This window comes from Gekko japonicus, unplaced genomic scaffold, assembly GCF_001447785.1.
Source record: "Gekko japonicus isolate JY-2015 unplaced genomic scaffold, Gekko_japonicus_V1.1 scaffold119, whole genome shotgun sequence".
NCBI lineage: Eukaryota > Metazoa > Chordata > Lepidosauria > Squamata > Gekkonidae > Gekko > Gekko japonicus.
The window spans coordinates 234,991-251,855 of NW_015163606.1; the positions used below are offsets into that span (position 1 = coordinate 234,991).

Here is a 16,865-nt window from a genome sequence, read left to right on the forward strand (position 1 = left end):
GCCTTTCCGGCATGACTCGCCATACTTGTCCTTCCTCCTGGATGGTGTCCGCCTGGTGCCGGACATTTCATTTCTGCCCAAGGTGGTCTTTGAATTCCATCTGTAGTCGGAAGTCTTCCTCCCTGATTTTTATCCTGACCATAGGACACGCTCCACCAGACAAACCCCTAAGCTGTTTGTCTCATACGCTGCACCCCGTGTGGGCACTCCAATCACTGCCCAACGTCTATCCAAGTGGATCGTAGGTCTGATAGAACTGTGTTACCTACTGGCGAAACAGCCGTTGCCAGGCCCGGTACGGGCTCATTCCACCAGGGCTGTCGCTACATCCACTGCGTTCCTGAAGGGAGTACAGCTGCAAGACATTTGCAGAGCCGCAACCTGGGCCACGCCTAATACCTTCATCAGGCACTACGCCTTGGACGTCCGCCAGTCCACCAGTGACAGTCTGGGACGTCAGGTTTTGGCCTCGGCTAAGCAGTAAACACCTGACAGCACCCACCTCCAGGTAGGCTACTTCTCGCTAATCTCCCATTGGTGTGAAGCACAGAGACCACGAAGAAGATAAACAGGTTGCTTACCAGTAACTGGTGATCTTCGAGTGGTCATCTGTGCATTCACACCACCCGCCCTCCTGCCCCGCTGCTGTCTTCTTCTACTTGTTTTTTTAGGAGATTGATGCGCGGCGGTTGGTAGGAACTGGCGGGATGTTCGTGCCTGCCCTTCTGGGCATGCTCACTGGGGCTCCTGAGCATGCTCAGTTGGGCCAGGCATGAAAATCCTTTTAAGAGAGCTTGCTAGGCACCGGCAGATCCAGCGCAGGCGCACTAGATCCCATTGGTGTGAATGCACAGATGACCACTCGAAGATCACCAGTTACTGGTAAGCAACCTGTTTATATGATTAGAGGTTATAAACATCATAAAGTGCTAAGGTACTAAAACAAAGTTGATAGTAGTAGTAAAAATAGTAATAGCAGTCAACAGGACATGTTGGATTAGTCAAAAGGGAATAAGAGTGTTATTATTTTTCAAAGTTATATAAGATGATTTAAAATAAATGAAATGTATTTGTGTATGTGTATATGTTATTCCCCCCCGAAAATGAAATGAATTGATGATTGTAATGAATTGAAATGATCAGAGTGATGTTTTTCCCCCCTTGAAAATGGAAAAAACTGAGGAATCATAGAACTGATATGAATAGAGGGTTATCAAGGTAAAATAGAAAATATGGAAAGAACTGATGTGATGAAAGATTGGATGTTTGTGATAGGGATGGAAATGACCAGAGGGTTGTTAGTATTATAATATGGAGTCTAGGGAGAAGTGGAGAGGTAATATTTAGAAGTGAAAGGAGAGTGAAATAATGGAATGGATTAGTCTGGATATTGCTTCTTCCTGTTTCCCTCTTTTCTTTTCTCTCTTTATATTGTTCTGGGTTTCTCCTCCTATGTAAGTGACTAGGTTATGGTAATAGGTAGATAGGACATCTTTAATGTCTGGTAATATCTAAGAAAGAAGGGGAGAAGTGGAAGGGGATAGTGTGGCAAAATAAAAGGCATTAAAAAAACCAAACAAAATAAAATAAAACAAAACGATCCTGGCTAGAATAGTTGGGGGGTAAACAATGAAAATAGGGAAATAATAATAAAAATTAAGAAAAGAGTGTAGATAAATAAAACAAAAATTAATTATAACAAGAGAAAATTTAATAATAATAAAAAATATTATACATAGGTGATTAACTTCTGGAATAAATAAGGAAATTTTTAGCTATGATGAATAGGAGGGGTAGTCGGTTTAATATCTTTAGAGATTATAGTCATAAAAGGCATATTATTGGATGTGTGTAATGGTTACTCGAGAACTGTTGGTTTGTTAAAGATTATGAAGGAAAAAGTAATTATAACTGTTTGTATTGGTGTTGTTCTGAAGGGAGTTTTGGTAGAATAAGGTGATAATGGGATGAAATGAGATATTATAACTATTGATGTAAGCATAAATGTGAAAAACCTAATTAAAATATTGATAAAAAAACAAATTTAAATAAAGTAAAATCTTTTCAACGAAAAGGGCACATCGTCAGTATTTCTCCTTTACAATAAAAAATCTAGATGATTGTTAATGGAAGTACAAAAGCATAATATATAGTGAAATATATCTGGCCATCTCTCTTTAGTAAGAATCAGTGGTTTATCCAGAAAAGTCTTTTGGGAACTGGAATCTGCATTAATTTATTTTTTGGGAAATCTATATCCAAGGCTAACCTTGTATATAGAGAATTTTTTTTCTCTTGCTCTTTAACTGCTTGCTTGAGAGTTTGTAGTTATTGGCTTAACTGCTGTAATGTTGTGGAATGTTCACAAATACACTTAGTAGCAGCCTGTGATAAATGTCTTGGCAGTTAGAATTATGGCAGATTTTGCAGCTTCTGTGAGGTAAATTATAGGTTAATATGGTTACTGGAAACCTTACACAGGGCCTATGGATAGAAAAAACAGTGTGAGGAATATTCTAAGGATCCCGTAAGAACAGTATGTGAAGGGTTTGACAAGGGTATTGCAACTGCTTTTCTCTATAATCTCACATCTATTCCTGTAAAGGGGATAATTTGCCCAGAAATTACACAGACAAAGATGGAGATGTCCCACAACAGAATCTGCAGTATTTCAGCCATAGCTGTTAACACTTTTCTGCTAGTTAGATTGTGTTGAGGAGGAAGAATAGGGCTATATCAGGGCACAGTTCACAGTTAATAAGCTGTCCTTGGCAGCTTGCCTACATGGCAGATGCCTCTCTGACAAGGCCATGGTGCCAACATTACTAAAAGATTCCAAGTATGACTCAGTTCATGGTAGGTGGGTGACCCATTAATGATCACAGTAATGTGAATCTTGTCTGCTAAGGTTAGACTTGTTGTTGAGCCTACCAAAAATGACACCAAGGGCAAGGCAAGGAAATCTTTACTGATACTGAATATATTTAAGACTTGATTCAGTACAGGTTTCCTTTTGTGTATAGTTTCTTCTTTTTCATTATTCCACAGTCATTTCACAAGCTTCCTTTTCAGTGCCTGATGCAGTAGTCTGAGTTCCTGATTTAGGAATCTTAGTGGGGAAGACCTTGCTACCATAACTTTCTGATATTTGTAGCTAAACTACTAGAGACCAGTGGTTATTACAAACCATATTCAGAATATACTTTTTTTTTTGCTTTGTGGAATAATTTTTGTAGTCCACCTGTGCAATTCTAAGCAGGTTACATCTTTCTATGACCACTTCATAGTGACCATGGTGCTATTGAGTACAATGTATATATAAATTAAAAAAAATTGCCAGAAGAGTCCAGCATGGCCACATTTTATTGCAGAATTATTGGGGGAAAAACAGATATTTTGGGGGAAAGCTGCAATACATTTAATGACATAAAACATCATGTATAAATTAGATAGCATATAAAATATATACATATATAAGTATATGAACATAAAATATATAAGTATATAAAATATAAATATCTGTCATACATAAACATCTTATCAATATTTATGAATAGTATAAATATATTTGTTTTCTATAAGAAAAATTGCAAGTATACCCAGTACTTGAGAAACAGCTGAAACTGCTGCACCTTTTGGTATCATGCTGCAAACTGCTGTACCTTTTGAGAGCCAGTTTGGTGTAGTGGTTAAGTGTGTGGACTCTAATCTGGAAGAACCAGGTTTGATTCCCCACTCCTCCACTTGCACCTGCTGCATGACCTCGGACAAGCCATAGTTCTGGCACAGCTGTTCTTGAAAAAGAGCAGTTTCTGTCAGAGCTCTCTCAGCCCCACCTACCTCACAGGGTGTCTGTTGTGGGGAGGGGAAGGGAAAGGAGTTTCTAAGCTGCTTTGAGACTCCCTTGGGTAGTGAAGGGTGGGGTATAAATCCAATCTCTTCTCCTCCTCCTCCTCCTCCTCCTCCTCCTCCTCTTCTTCTTCATATTACATGTAACTTTAATTTTTGTCATTTGAGAGGTAGGGAAAAATGAAAGTTGAAGACAGAAAACAAACTTTGTAGTATACAAAAGAAAGTCTGCTATGTGCACAGAAACTCATATGGTTGCAGTAGGTAAGATGCAGCATGTTTGGATACTAAGCTAAACTTTATAACATTGAAAACACTGAACTAATGTATTCTCATTGAACACATTATAGAATATTAATTTGTGCCCAAATTATGTTGTGTATGTCCACAGTATAAGAGATTTTTTCAATGCTTCCCCAAATTTCTGTTTTTCCCCTCTAAAAACTGAGAAGGTTCTCAGACTTTTTCATGCTGTGCATTTGGAATAAGTGAAATTTTTTGTAAGAGTAAGCTTTTCTTACTTGAGAAGAGAAAACATTTCATAGGAAATTCTTTCAGTGCTCCTGCAAATATCACAATTTTTCCATTGGGAAAATTGGGGGGGGGGAGTGCTCAGAAAAAAACAAAAACAAAACTTCAGGAATGTAAGAAGAGCCACACTGGACTGGATCAAAGACCCATCTAGTCCAGCATTCTGTTCACACAGTTGCCAAACAGGTGCCCCTAAGAAGCCCAGAAGGAGGATGACTAAAACAGCATCCCACTCATGTTCCCCAGCAACTGATACAGAGGCATACTGCCTCTGGTACTGGAGGGAGTAGATATGCATCATGGCTAGTAGCCACTGTGATTAGTAGCAATTGATAGCCCCATCCTCCATGCTATTTTCCGCTCTTCAGGTCTTCCACGTTGGCAGCCATCACCACCTCTTGTGACAATAAGTTCCACAATTTAACTATGCATTGTGTGAATAAGTACTCCCACTTGTCTGTCCTGAATCTACCACCATTCAGCTTCAGTGGATGACCTGGGTTCTACTATTATGGGAGAGGTAAAAAAGCCTCTCCCTGTCCACACCATTCATAATTTTATAGACCTCTATCAAATTTTCCCCTTACTCACCTTTTTTCCTAAGTGTTTTAACTAGGGATGGGCATGAACTGGAAAAATGGAAGTTCGTGAAGCTTTCCATTTAAAGAACTGGTTCATGGTTTGTGATGTGGTACAGCTTGCAAAAGTAATTTAAATGGTTCCCTTTAAATGGCTTTTGCAACCTGCACTGTGGCAATGGTGGTGTGACTCACAAGTGAACTCAGAAGACATTTAATTGCCTTCTGAGTTCAGTTCATAATTTGGTTCATGCCCATCCCTAGTTTTAACCAGTCCTCTTAGGGCAGCTACTCTAACCCACTATCTTTCTGCACATTTTGAAGCTCTTAATGAAATTAGATATTTTACACCACCAACAGTGGTGTGAAAACAAAAGCACTTGCTAATTTGCCAGAGAATAGGAAGTTTGTCATTCTGGCAATTGTCATTATAGCAAAGGATTCTGCTGCACTGTGCCTTTAACAGCTTTATTAGGGCTTGGCCTGCAGCCAATTATTGCTTTCATTTTTATCTAGTGCCACTCTGTGCCTCTGAGCAACTCCTTCCACCATATCTTCTCATCCAGAAACATAGTGCCAGTATGAAAAGCACCCCATTCCAGTATGAAAAGCACTTCTTGGTGCTATCTACCAGGTAAAAGGTGTTGGGTTTTTTTTGAAAGGTTAAATCAGCTTTGCTACTGGTTTCTTCCTTAAAGCTTTTCCAAATACAGTGCAATAGTCTCAGTGAATGTTGCGTCTGATCACATGCATATTTACTCACAAGTAAGTCCCACTGCATTATTTCCAATAACTGTGCACAGGCTTTCAATCTTGAGCATATGAATCTACCTTGAACTAAGTCCATTGCTTCATCCAGTTCCATACCATCCCCCTTTGATGAGCAGTGGACCTGAGAGTCTTGTCCAAATATCATTCCCTGCCCTGCTGTCATAGATCCTGTTACCTGGAGATGCCAGCATCTTAACTTGAGGACTTTCATGCAAAGCATGTTCTCTGGACTAAGCTAAGACTCCTCCTTATTTAGAAAAAAATAAACCTGAAAAAGTGGCCTGTACTCCATGAGCGCTTGCCACAAAAAATATGTTTGTCTTAAAGGTGCCACAGAAGTCCTTGTTCTTGGAAAATGTGTTAGTACTCTTTGCTTTTAGTTGTTGTATCCTTTGCTTTTGTAATCCACTTTGGGACAGGAATTTATATGACACATTTAACAGTAACTACATAACATATTATGGAGCTGCAGTGGCTCAAGTGGTTAAGACGTTGAACTGCAGGCTGTGGAAGGTCAGTAGTTCAGCAGTTCGAGACCCGGGTGCCGCATGATGGAGTGAGCTCCCATCTCTAGTTCCAGCTCCTGCCAACCTAGCAGTTTGAAAGCAAGAAATTGCAAGTAGATAAATAGGTACCACTTCGGTAGGAAGGTAAAAGTGTTCCGTGCGCCTTGGTGTTTAGTCATGCCGGCCATATGACCACGGAAACGTCTTCGGACAGTGCTGGCTCTTCGGCTTTGAAACGGAGATGAGCACCGCAACCCTAGAGTCGGATACGACTGGCTTTCAAGCAAGGGAACCTTTACCTTTACCTTTACATAACATATTAAATGCTACACAGCATTATTTATTTTATTTATTTACTTCATCTAAACCTGTCCTGTTATTTTTACATTATTTATAGTCTGCTTTTCTCACTGGGACTCAAGGTGGATTACATAGAGGGTGTCAATACAATCAACAGGATGGTACATTCAGTAAACATTTAGATAGGATTTGTGTTGCAGAACCAACAAGAAATCTAAAAAAAACCCCAGAACTGAAGTAAAGCATAAGTATAGGGCTGCCAAGTCTCGTTGAATCGCGGCGGGGGATCGTCATTCTTTACAGGAGCGCTGCCGTGGGGGACGGCAACAGGCGTTGCACCGCCGTCGCCAGGATGTGACGCTACGTGTCGCTCTGGCAACGGGGCTGTTTGGAGTCCCGTTGCCAGAGCAACGCATAGCGCCACATCTTGGCGACGGCGGTGCAACGCCTGTTGCCGTCCCCCACGGCAGCGCTCCTGTAAAGAATGACGATCCCCCGCCGCGATTCAACGAGACTTGGCAGCCCTACATAAGTATCAGCATGATACCTTGCATGATGCAAAATTACATAGTAGGATCCAACTCACAGCAAACTATACACAGTTGTATAGAACACAGATCCTAATAATTTGTCCAAGTAACTAAATAATTTTGTTCAGTGCTACCCTATTGCCTGTGAAGAAAAGCCCTCTTAAATAATTCAGTTTTGCATAGTTTGCAGAAAGCCATGAGAGTGGGAGCCTTCTTGACCTCCTCAGGCAAACCATTCCACAAGGTGGGGGCTACAACTGAAAAAGCACATGTACAGGCAGTTGTTTATTTTGCCAGTTTGCAGGTTTGCACTTGTAGAAAGCCCTGATCAGATGAGCAAAGCTGTTGTGGTGGAACATAGGGGAAGTGACGGTCTCGCCGATATGGAGATCCAAGGCCATGTAAGGCTTTGTATGTACTAGCCATGTAGGGCTTTGTGTGCCCTACTACTTTAAATTGAACCTGTAACTAATGGTAGCCAGTGGAGTAACTGCAGAATGGAAGTGATATGCATGCTCCATCTAGCTCCTGATAATTGCTGGATCATGGCATTCTGCACCAGCTGGAGTTTCTGAACTGTTTTTGAGGGGAGACCAATGTACAGTACAATAGCCTAGTCTAGATGTCACTGTGGTGTGAATCTAGGTGGGCAGATCAGACTTATTAAGGTAAAGAGCCATTTTTTGAGCTAGGCTGAACTGTAATAATGCCTTTTTTGCAATTGCATTAACTTGCTTCTCCAGCAATAATGTTGGAACCAGTATAACCCCAAGGCTCTTACCTGAATCAGCAAATCAATGAACCCCATTGGAAGTGGGGAGCATAATGTCCTTCTAGACCTCTGCCTTTCCAACCAGCAATACTTCTTTCTTTCCAGGATTTCATTTCAATTTGTTCACTCTTAGCCATTTTACCACAGTAGCCAGGAAGTGATTTAGGATCTCTACTGCATCACCGGGAGATTTGGATAAAGATATACATAGCTGTGTACCATCTGCATATTGATGACATCCAGTACTGAAGCTACAAATGATTTGGCCTAAGGGCTTTACATAAGGATTAAAGAGCATGGGGATAGGGTTTCACCCTGTGGGACCCCACAGGATAGGTCCCACACTGATGATAACTGGTTTCCAATGGCAATTCTTGGGGTCTGATCCATGAGGAATCATTTGAACCAGTTCAGTCCACAACCCCTGATGCCTGTTTCTGCCTCCAGGTGCGTCAGCAAGATGGCACGGTCCCCTCTGTCAAAGGCAGCAGATAAATCCAGTTGGCGCAACAAGGAGTCCTAACCCCTTTCTACAATTAGATGGAGATCGTCAACTAAAGCCAACAGAGCCATCTCTGTTCCATAGCCTGATCTGAAACCAGATTGAAAAGTGTCTAGGGCAGAGAGCCAGTTTGGTGTAGTGGTTAAGTGTGCGGGCTCTAATCTGGGAGAACCGGGGTTGATTCCCCACTCCTCCACTTGCACCTGCTGATGTGACCTTGGGTCAGTCACAAGCTCTGGCACAGCTGTTCTTGAAAAAGAGCAGTTTGTGTCAGAGTTCTCTCAGCCCCACCCACCTCACAGGGTGTCTGTTGTGGGGAGGGGAAGGGAAAGGAGTTTGTAAGCCGCTCTGAGACACCTTTGGGTAGTGAAGGGCGGGGTATAAATCTAATCTCTTCTTCTTCTTCTTCAGATGAGTTATCCAAGAAGACATGGAGTTCGTCTGCCACTTTTCCTAGGAAGGGCAGATTAATTACAGTGGATGAATAACCGTCTCTTTGAGTGGTTGAAGGAGATGCCCTGAGTTAATGATAGATTTATAATAGATACTAACGATCCGTTGATGTGGTCTTTACAAGATTTTAGAAGCCAGGATGGCAAGGAACCGGTGGCCTTCACAAATCCCAAGAGTTTGTCAACATCCATCATGGAAACTGGGTCAAAGTGGTCCATAAATAGAACAGGTTGTGTATTAGCCAGTTCTTCCTGTGACCCTTCTGGTCTTCTATTTTCCAGTCAGCATCTAGATCAAAGGGTATTGTTGATATTTTATCAGCAAAAAACTTAGCGAAAGTATCACGACAAATTGTTGGTCCTGATACAAGGAAGGCTGAATTTTAGGAGTCAGCAGATGTCATATTACCTTAAACAATTGGGTTAGTTGTGAACTAGGTGATGCAATAGTAGCAGAGAAGTAACATTTCTTAGTTACCATCACTGCCTCTTCATAAGTCTTAAAATGAGCTCTGTAATATGATCTGTCAAATTCAGTATGAGTCCTCTGCCAGTGCCATTCTAGAAGTCTCCTAGTCCTTTTCAGATCACCCAGCTCCATGCTTTTGCTGCACTCTCAACAGAGTATGTGTTTGGAATCCTAAAATCTCCTAGAGCATTCTGGAATCCAGTAGGATTTATGAGCCTCTGTTTGTGAACCATTTTAAGTGGGCCTGTTCTTCTGCAAGGTGTTGGGCCACACTGACCTTGGTTTTAAGTAAATAGTGGTCAGGCCATGGTTCAGGGTGGATCTCCAACCCTGAGATCAAACTTGCCCTCAGAGATTCTGTGCAAAAGTTTAGGTATAAGCTGTGGCCTCTTTCATGTCTTGGGCCACTCACAATTTGGGAGAGACCCAAGGCAGAAAGAAGATAAAAAATCCTGGCCTGGCTCCAGTGAAGTAACTTTGACATGAGTGTTGAAGTCTCCCAGAACGATGAGTCTGGGTGACTCCAGCACTACATCCAAGACCACCTCTGTCAATTCAGACAAGGTCCCTATTGGAGAATTAGGCTGCTAGTAAACAAGCAGAATGCCTGATCTATCTTTAGTTCCTAACATGAGAAGCATACAGTCAGTGCCAGTGATGGTTAGCACTGGAAGTCGGTAGAAGTTGAAGGACTAACAGAGGACAATGGCCATAACTCCTCCTTAGCCATTTTCTTTTCATTAAGCAGCTTACACTATTCTTCTCTCTTGTGTTTTATCCTCACCGTAACCCTGTCATATATTTTTTTTTGGTATGAACAAAACTTCAAATGTAAACAAGTCATGGAATATCAAAAGTAATTACATTAATCTGACCATGTATATGTTGTGCAGTGTTTGAGCTTCTGTAAAAAAATAGGTATTTGCTGGCAAAAATAATATCAAGAATGTTTAATGGCAAATTGGTCAAAGAAAATTAATCCCAACTCAAAAGTAAAAAGTCATTTCATAATTTTATTAATTTAGAAGACTGAGTTTAAAGAATTATTTTTTATTCATTTTTATTATGTTGCAATAAATCTAGAGATTATTTTATTGTTACAGGTAATCAATGCTTCCTCTAAGCTGTGGAGTCCTGAGCAAAAATTCTACTTTGTGAGCTACTGGCATTAGAGTTGTGAGCAAGCGATTTGGCTACTGCATAAATTAGTTTGCCCAGGAGCCATCCTTCCTGTCCTAAGACAAAAATGTGTAAGTTGAAGGCTAAACTAGCTCACACTAACTCAACTTATTGGGAACACTGCAGGTAATATGGTGTGATTGGATTTTGTAGCTGGCTAGCAGAAAGTAAAAGCAGACTACAATTTGTGGATGCCTGGTTGCCAATCTATCAGTAGTTTTGTATGTAATTTTAAAACACAAAGCATTACATCGCTACTTTGTAACATGACACCAAGCAAATAATTTTCTCTTCTTACTGGTACCCTATTATTAGCCCTTTTACTTCAACCCCATTGTACAGAAAAACTTTGAAATGTTCCAGGAAATAGTATTTTGCACCCTGAAATTCAATGAGATGTGTCTGTAGGATAAAAATGGATTCAGCATACGACAAATAATTTTAAATGAAATGGCAACTTTTCAAATATTAAGGAGGCCTTTGAGAGAAGAGTAGATACAGTGAAAACTCTTCTTACCAAATCAATTTCTAATTAGCGCTGAGTAAACACAACTACCATTGTCATGTGCTATCACAGAGTAGTGACAGCTCCTCACCTTCGAAAATGCAAAGAAAGAATGTGTTTTTGTGTTGTGTTCAATGCAAAGAATTTGATTCCCTTTTCCTCCTGGAAACGGCTATTTACAGGGCTAGCCAAAGAGCTTCTAGATGTTACAGCTGTATGCAAAAATATCAATATGAGTAAGAGGCATAACTCTTATTACTGATACTTCTTTCCCCAAAAGAGTATTCTGCTTTTTCATCATCCCGCTCTGACAGCTCTTCTGACACCCTGTCAATTCTTCCAATAATACTGCCTTCCTATTTCTTTTTCCTTTAGCCAGTTCACTCCTTCTCTTTCCCATTTTGGTCCGTTGTTCCTACAGTATAGCTAGTTGGGTCCTCCATAGATCATGCCTTTGCCATTTCCTTTTGTACTCATGTTATACCTTCTTCTCCAGTAAGTGGTTAGCAGAAGGTTTAAGATACAGACAAGACACATTCATAGACTATCTGTAACTGCCCAGGAGCCACAATTGATTGACCATTAAAGTAGGCTTGCCAAGTCCCCCCGGGGGCGGGGGATCGGGCCCCGGGGGGAACTCCACCCCAACGTGCACGTCGCCCGGAAGTGACGCAGGCACGCCGGGCACGCTAGGGGCGGGGCTGTAGTCGTATTCTCCCCCCACACACACACTTAAGAGGATGAAATGATCACAGATTCTAACTTAATGTTTCTTGCATATGTATTTGCTTCTCTGGAACAGTTCTGTAAATCTAGGTCAATTATGCAAACCTAAGGAAAAAAAGATGATACCACGATCTCAAGTGCCATGTATGAAATTAATGTACTTTCTGACTTGAGACAAAAGTTTTCAAATGGAAATAAATGCTAATGTTCAGAATATCTCTGCCTGATCTTTTTCAATGCCAGAGGACCTTAAACAAAATCTGTGTTCACTTTTAGCAGAAAATGGTTGAACACTTTGATAGACTAACATAATGAAACTACTAGCTGCATGTAATACCATGTGAACAGAATACTAATGACATTGACTTAAGGCTGCACGTTAAAGTCTCCTCCTTTTCCACCTTTATGAGGGAATGCAAGCATTTCTGGAATGACTGATCTACTTAAAAGAGCCACATAAAACTACATTTTAGGCATGCCCACTTTTACTTCATGCCGGCCACATGACCACGGAAACGTCTTCGGACAGTGCTGGCTCTTCGGCTTTGAAACGGAGATGAGCACCGCAACCCTAGAGTCGGATTCAACTGGCTTTCGAGCAAGGGAACCTTTACCTTTACCTTACTTTTACTTCATGAATCCTCATCTTTATTCCATTGTCTATTTTATGAGTAGCATGTCCAGCAAATATAGCATGTTTTCTTGAAGGCTTCTGTTAGAAAATGTAAGCTGTAACCATACCTTCCAATTGCTTGTCTGGGTTAAAATAATGCTTGATCACTGATTAATTTTATCCTTATGCAACTTAGTGATAACAAAAGGGGAACCCGTGATACTCGCGGGGGGGGGGAGAAGAGCTCCGTCTCCTCCATTCCCCCCCCGCTCGATCTCCCCAATTCGGCGGCGGCGAGGCGGCGGCGGCAGAGAGGCCGGTCCTTCCCCCCCTTTGCCGGGCTCGGCGGCGGCGGCGAGGCCGGTCCTCCCCCCGCCCACCCGGCTCCAAGGAGGCGGCGAGGCCAGCTACAGAGCGTTCCCTGCGCATGCGCAGGGGATGCTCTGTCACTTTCGGGGGGATTTAAGCATCCCCCCGAATTTTTTTTCAACTTTTTGGATTTTTGTGCACACGTGGGGACTGCCCCACGTGTGCACAAACCTCCCCCTCCCCCCCAAGTGCCTCCGGAGCGCGGATTTAGCGATCCGCACTCACGGGGGCACTTCGCTATTAGTATATAGATTTAACATGTCAGTGTGAAATTCCGTCTTTTCCTTGACCCATGTATGCCTCTTTTCCTGCCATGTTCCCTACATGTTTTGACTCTGACCCAGGCCCATAGCCATGGTGGTGCACAAAGGGGCAAGACCCCACCAAAAATTCCTCATGCCCCTCCAATCAGCATAGGGGTTATTGTGGAATCTGTCATAAGTCTTCTGCCAGTGAAAGAGGGCATTTCATTTTCCTATGAGAGAGAGTCTCTTTTCCTCCTTCCTTCCTCCTTTCCCTTTGCACTTTGCTTCCTGCACAAAGTAGTTGATCTGGCTGTGCTCTGAAGCACATGACACAGTCTTTTTCCTGCCTTAGCTTGCTAGCTTGTGCGAATGATGGGTTCCTCTGATCTGCAGCACTGTAGCACATTAAGGTAGAAGCTTTTTTTTTGGTTCTATTTTGGCCCCGGGTGGGGAGTGTTCAAAGGTGGTTGGGATCAGAGGCGATGGGTGACAGCAGCAGCCTCCGTATTCTGCCTTTCACAAGAGGACTCCTGACCATTTTACAGTGTGTGTGGGTGCCCATGCAGGTGTTTTGCCCTGGAAAACACTTGGGGTGGGGGAAAGGGTTCTGCACCACAAGCCCACAGTGGATCAGGGCACCACAGCATTTTAAAATCACTGTAAAATGGTGATAATGAATTGATGCTAGCAGCAATTTTGCCTTCTGTTTTAACTGGGCTCAGCAAGGGTAGGGGAGTCAATCTCTGTATCTGTAGAGGGAAGCCTCCCCAGCTTCTCTTCCCATCTGCATGAAGCAAAAAAGCCATCCTTCTCCTGCATGCCAGGCAGATTGTAGCTGCGAAGGACAAGTGTGTGTGCACATACTCACTAGAGTTGCCAACTCCATGTTGAGAAATTCCTGGAGATTTGGGGGTTGGAGCTTGGGGAAGGTCATTAATTAGGTATAATACCATAGAGCCTATCCTCTGAAATAGCCATTTTCTCCAGGGGAAGTGATCTCTCTAGTCTGTTGATCATTTGTAATTCTGGGAGATTTCCAGGCCCTACCTAGAGGTTGGCAACCCTATTGCATTCCATCCTGAGTGTCTATAGTTATTCCTAAATCTTCCTATAGCAAGTTATGTGGAGCCAAACCAGAGCAGAGTTTTAGGCTTGGGGGGGGGTGAGTTCAATGGAAAATGGTGTTGTGGATCAAGGTAAAAGATAAAGGTAAAGGTTTCCCTTGCTTGAAAGCCAGTCGAATCCAACTCTAGGGTGTGGTGCTCATCTCCGTTCCCTAACTGAAGAGCCAGCGCTGTTCGAAGATATTTCTGTGGTCATGTGGCCAGCATGACTAGATGCCAAGGCACACGGAACGCTGTTACCTTCCCACCAAAGTGGTACCTATTTATCTACTTGCAATTTTTTGCTTTCAAACAGCTAGGTTGGCAGGAGCTGGGACCAGAGACGGGAGCTCATTCCGTCATGCGGCACTTGGGTCTCGAACTGCTGAACTACCGACCTTCCAGTCTGCAGTTAAGCATCTTAACCACTGAGCCATCTCAGCCCCTGTGAATCAAAGTGGCCGTCTATCCAAGAAAATGTACCTTCTTTTGTGATCTCTGTTAGCAAACCCTCATTTTATGCTCAGAGGAAGAAACAGGCACTTTTATGGTGATACATTGGTGGTGGTGGGACTCCCATTTGGCACACTGCAACCTAGGAAAGTGGGACAATAAGGGGGTGGGGATTTTCATGCATTTACAAGACTCTGTTCATCATGGATTATCATTTAACCTTCTTTGTAGAATGATCCCTTATAGAAACTTTGCACTACATCATAGCTCATTCATAACAAAGTAAATAAATAATGATGTGCTCACCACCACTGTACTCATCCCCCCCCCCAATAAAATTTATCTGACCATGCTTTACCCTGAAACACTAAGTGCTGCTGTGGCTCTTATCCTTTTGGCTCTGTAGGGGCTCCCTTTTGAGACTATCAATGCAGTTCCTTAATTAGCTGAAAACTTGCTTATTCCCTTTTCCTTAGGGGATAAAATTGCTTTCAGTGCACAAGCTTCAATAATAGCCTACATTTTGTTTTAGTTTATATAGGGATTTTGTAAGTAGTTGGTATGATATTAAATGCTGCGTATTGAAAATTAGCTTTCTAAAGCAAATCCTATTAATTGCAATTCCCCCTTTGGTGGTGATAGCATATATTGTACTTTTATGCTATAATTTGAGCTAACAGAATATTGAATAATAGTGGGATGATCATTTGTATTCACGGGCAGATGTATTTTAGATTCTTTCTTCTGCCCTATAAAACCTTTAGATGAACAGTATTGCAGGCAAGGCAGCGTCTTGCTGTGCTGTATATGTATTGTAGTGATAGGTCTACAGTCCTATAGTTCACTGAGGGGATAGATAAGATACAGTGTACTAGGTTGATTTGATTGCTGCTAACATTTGTGGAGAGAATGCAGTAAGCTTCCAAAGGATACTGCAGGTTTCTGCTTTTGAAGCACATTGTACAACTACATGGCAATCTGTTTCTGTGGAGATGTTGAAAATGTATGTAATAAACCATTGCCTTAGTTTTGTGAGCATAACATATGCAATAAGTAATGGAATGATATTAGGCTTTATGCTCTTCTCTTCCCGTAGAATAAATTAAAATGGCTAAGGACAGAATTGCCTGCTATCTTATACAAGATATGATATAGCTTTTCAAAAAGTAAAGACAAAGGGCCTATTGTTACATTCTTTTTGCGACATATTACCATTTGAAGAATATGGTTGCTATTTTTAGAGGGGTCTTTCTGCCCTGTGCTGCTGCCTTCAGGTTCTAAAAGGGGGGGAAAGACCTATGTTCACTGGGATTGGTGTTAATCATTTTTCCAGGGGAGGAAAGGAGGAGGAGAAGCTGCAGAAATCCTCCTCCTCCTTCTCCTCCTCCTTCTCTCAGGCAGTAGTAACTGTGTGAGGTTGCCTTGTCCTCGTTTTTATTACTTCTGAGATTTTATTGCTGGCAGCCAGATGTGCTGAAACTCCTGACGACAGCATCTATTCACTGCGTGTTTTTAAGAGGCTTAGAGAAATATGAGTAGAGCACATGAACGCAGCTCAGCTTCACACTTCAGCTGGGAATGCCCAAAAAGCTTGCCACCGTTTAGAATTCTTGCTACAGTGAGGAGGAAGCTGTACGGGTGCTAAATCTTCCACGACTGAATTAGAAGAATAATGACTGTACAATTAACTATCAACCCCTGCTCATTTAGGCACAGTTTTTATCAAGATCAGGAGAAATATGGAACTTGATTGGCATGTCTGCATTTGATGGTGACTGCAAAACAGATGACTTTTTGCACAGGTGGTAAGGAAGAATAGAAGGGAAGAAAGAAAATGCAATTTGAGACATTGCGCCAGGTCTGCAATTCTGTGTTATCACATTTTCACGGGGTTTTCTCATCCCCCCCAAATATTTTACAAAATGATCTTTTTGGACAAACGTTGGATGATGCTAGGTAAGTAAGAATATAGCTTCCCTCCTTCTGGATTTCTACATTTGTGTCAGCCATATGTGCCTATGCATGCTTTTCCATGAGTAATCATACATAATCAGCTCTTGAAATATTAAGATTTTATAGCAGAAATGAGTCTTCTGTTGGTCATCTGTTGCTTTTGCATAATGTTTTTAAATGAAACATTTTATGCAGGAATTAAATGACTGCATTACTGCAATAAAACTATATAAGATGCAACCTGGCATCTTTTGAAACACATTTACTATAATGATCAGACACAGCACTAAGGGTCCCATACACTTATTATGTATTCATAGAATATTTGTGAGACAAAATGATTGCTTTAATAATATGACAGTGCACAAGGTTGTGACTACTTAACCATAAATGATTTGCTGTAGGTTGTACACTAGCAGTCCTGCATACACTTGCAAAATATGCAGAAGGCATATCTTT

General features: G+C 41.8%; 1 protein-coding gene across 5 annotated transcripts in view; it reads left to right on the forward strand.

Moving 5' to 3' along the window:
- The window catches only part of RIMS2 (regulating synaptic membrane exocytosis 2), a 611,329-nt gene that overhangs the window by 183,061 nt on the left and 411,403 nt on the right, over positions 1–16,865 (forward strand). For 3 of the 5 annotated variants that reach the window (XM_015407291.1, XM_015407295.1, XM_015407293.1), the window contains exon 1: positions 16,288–16,409. The exons of the other annotated variants lie outside the window; for them this stretch is intronic. In XM_015407291.1, coding sequence (XP_015262777.1) covers positions 16,288–16,409 — 122 coding nt within the window. Of the gene's footprint in view, positions 1–16,287; positions 16,410–16,865 lie in introns of those variants that run through there. 5 annotated transcript variants of the gene reach the window in all.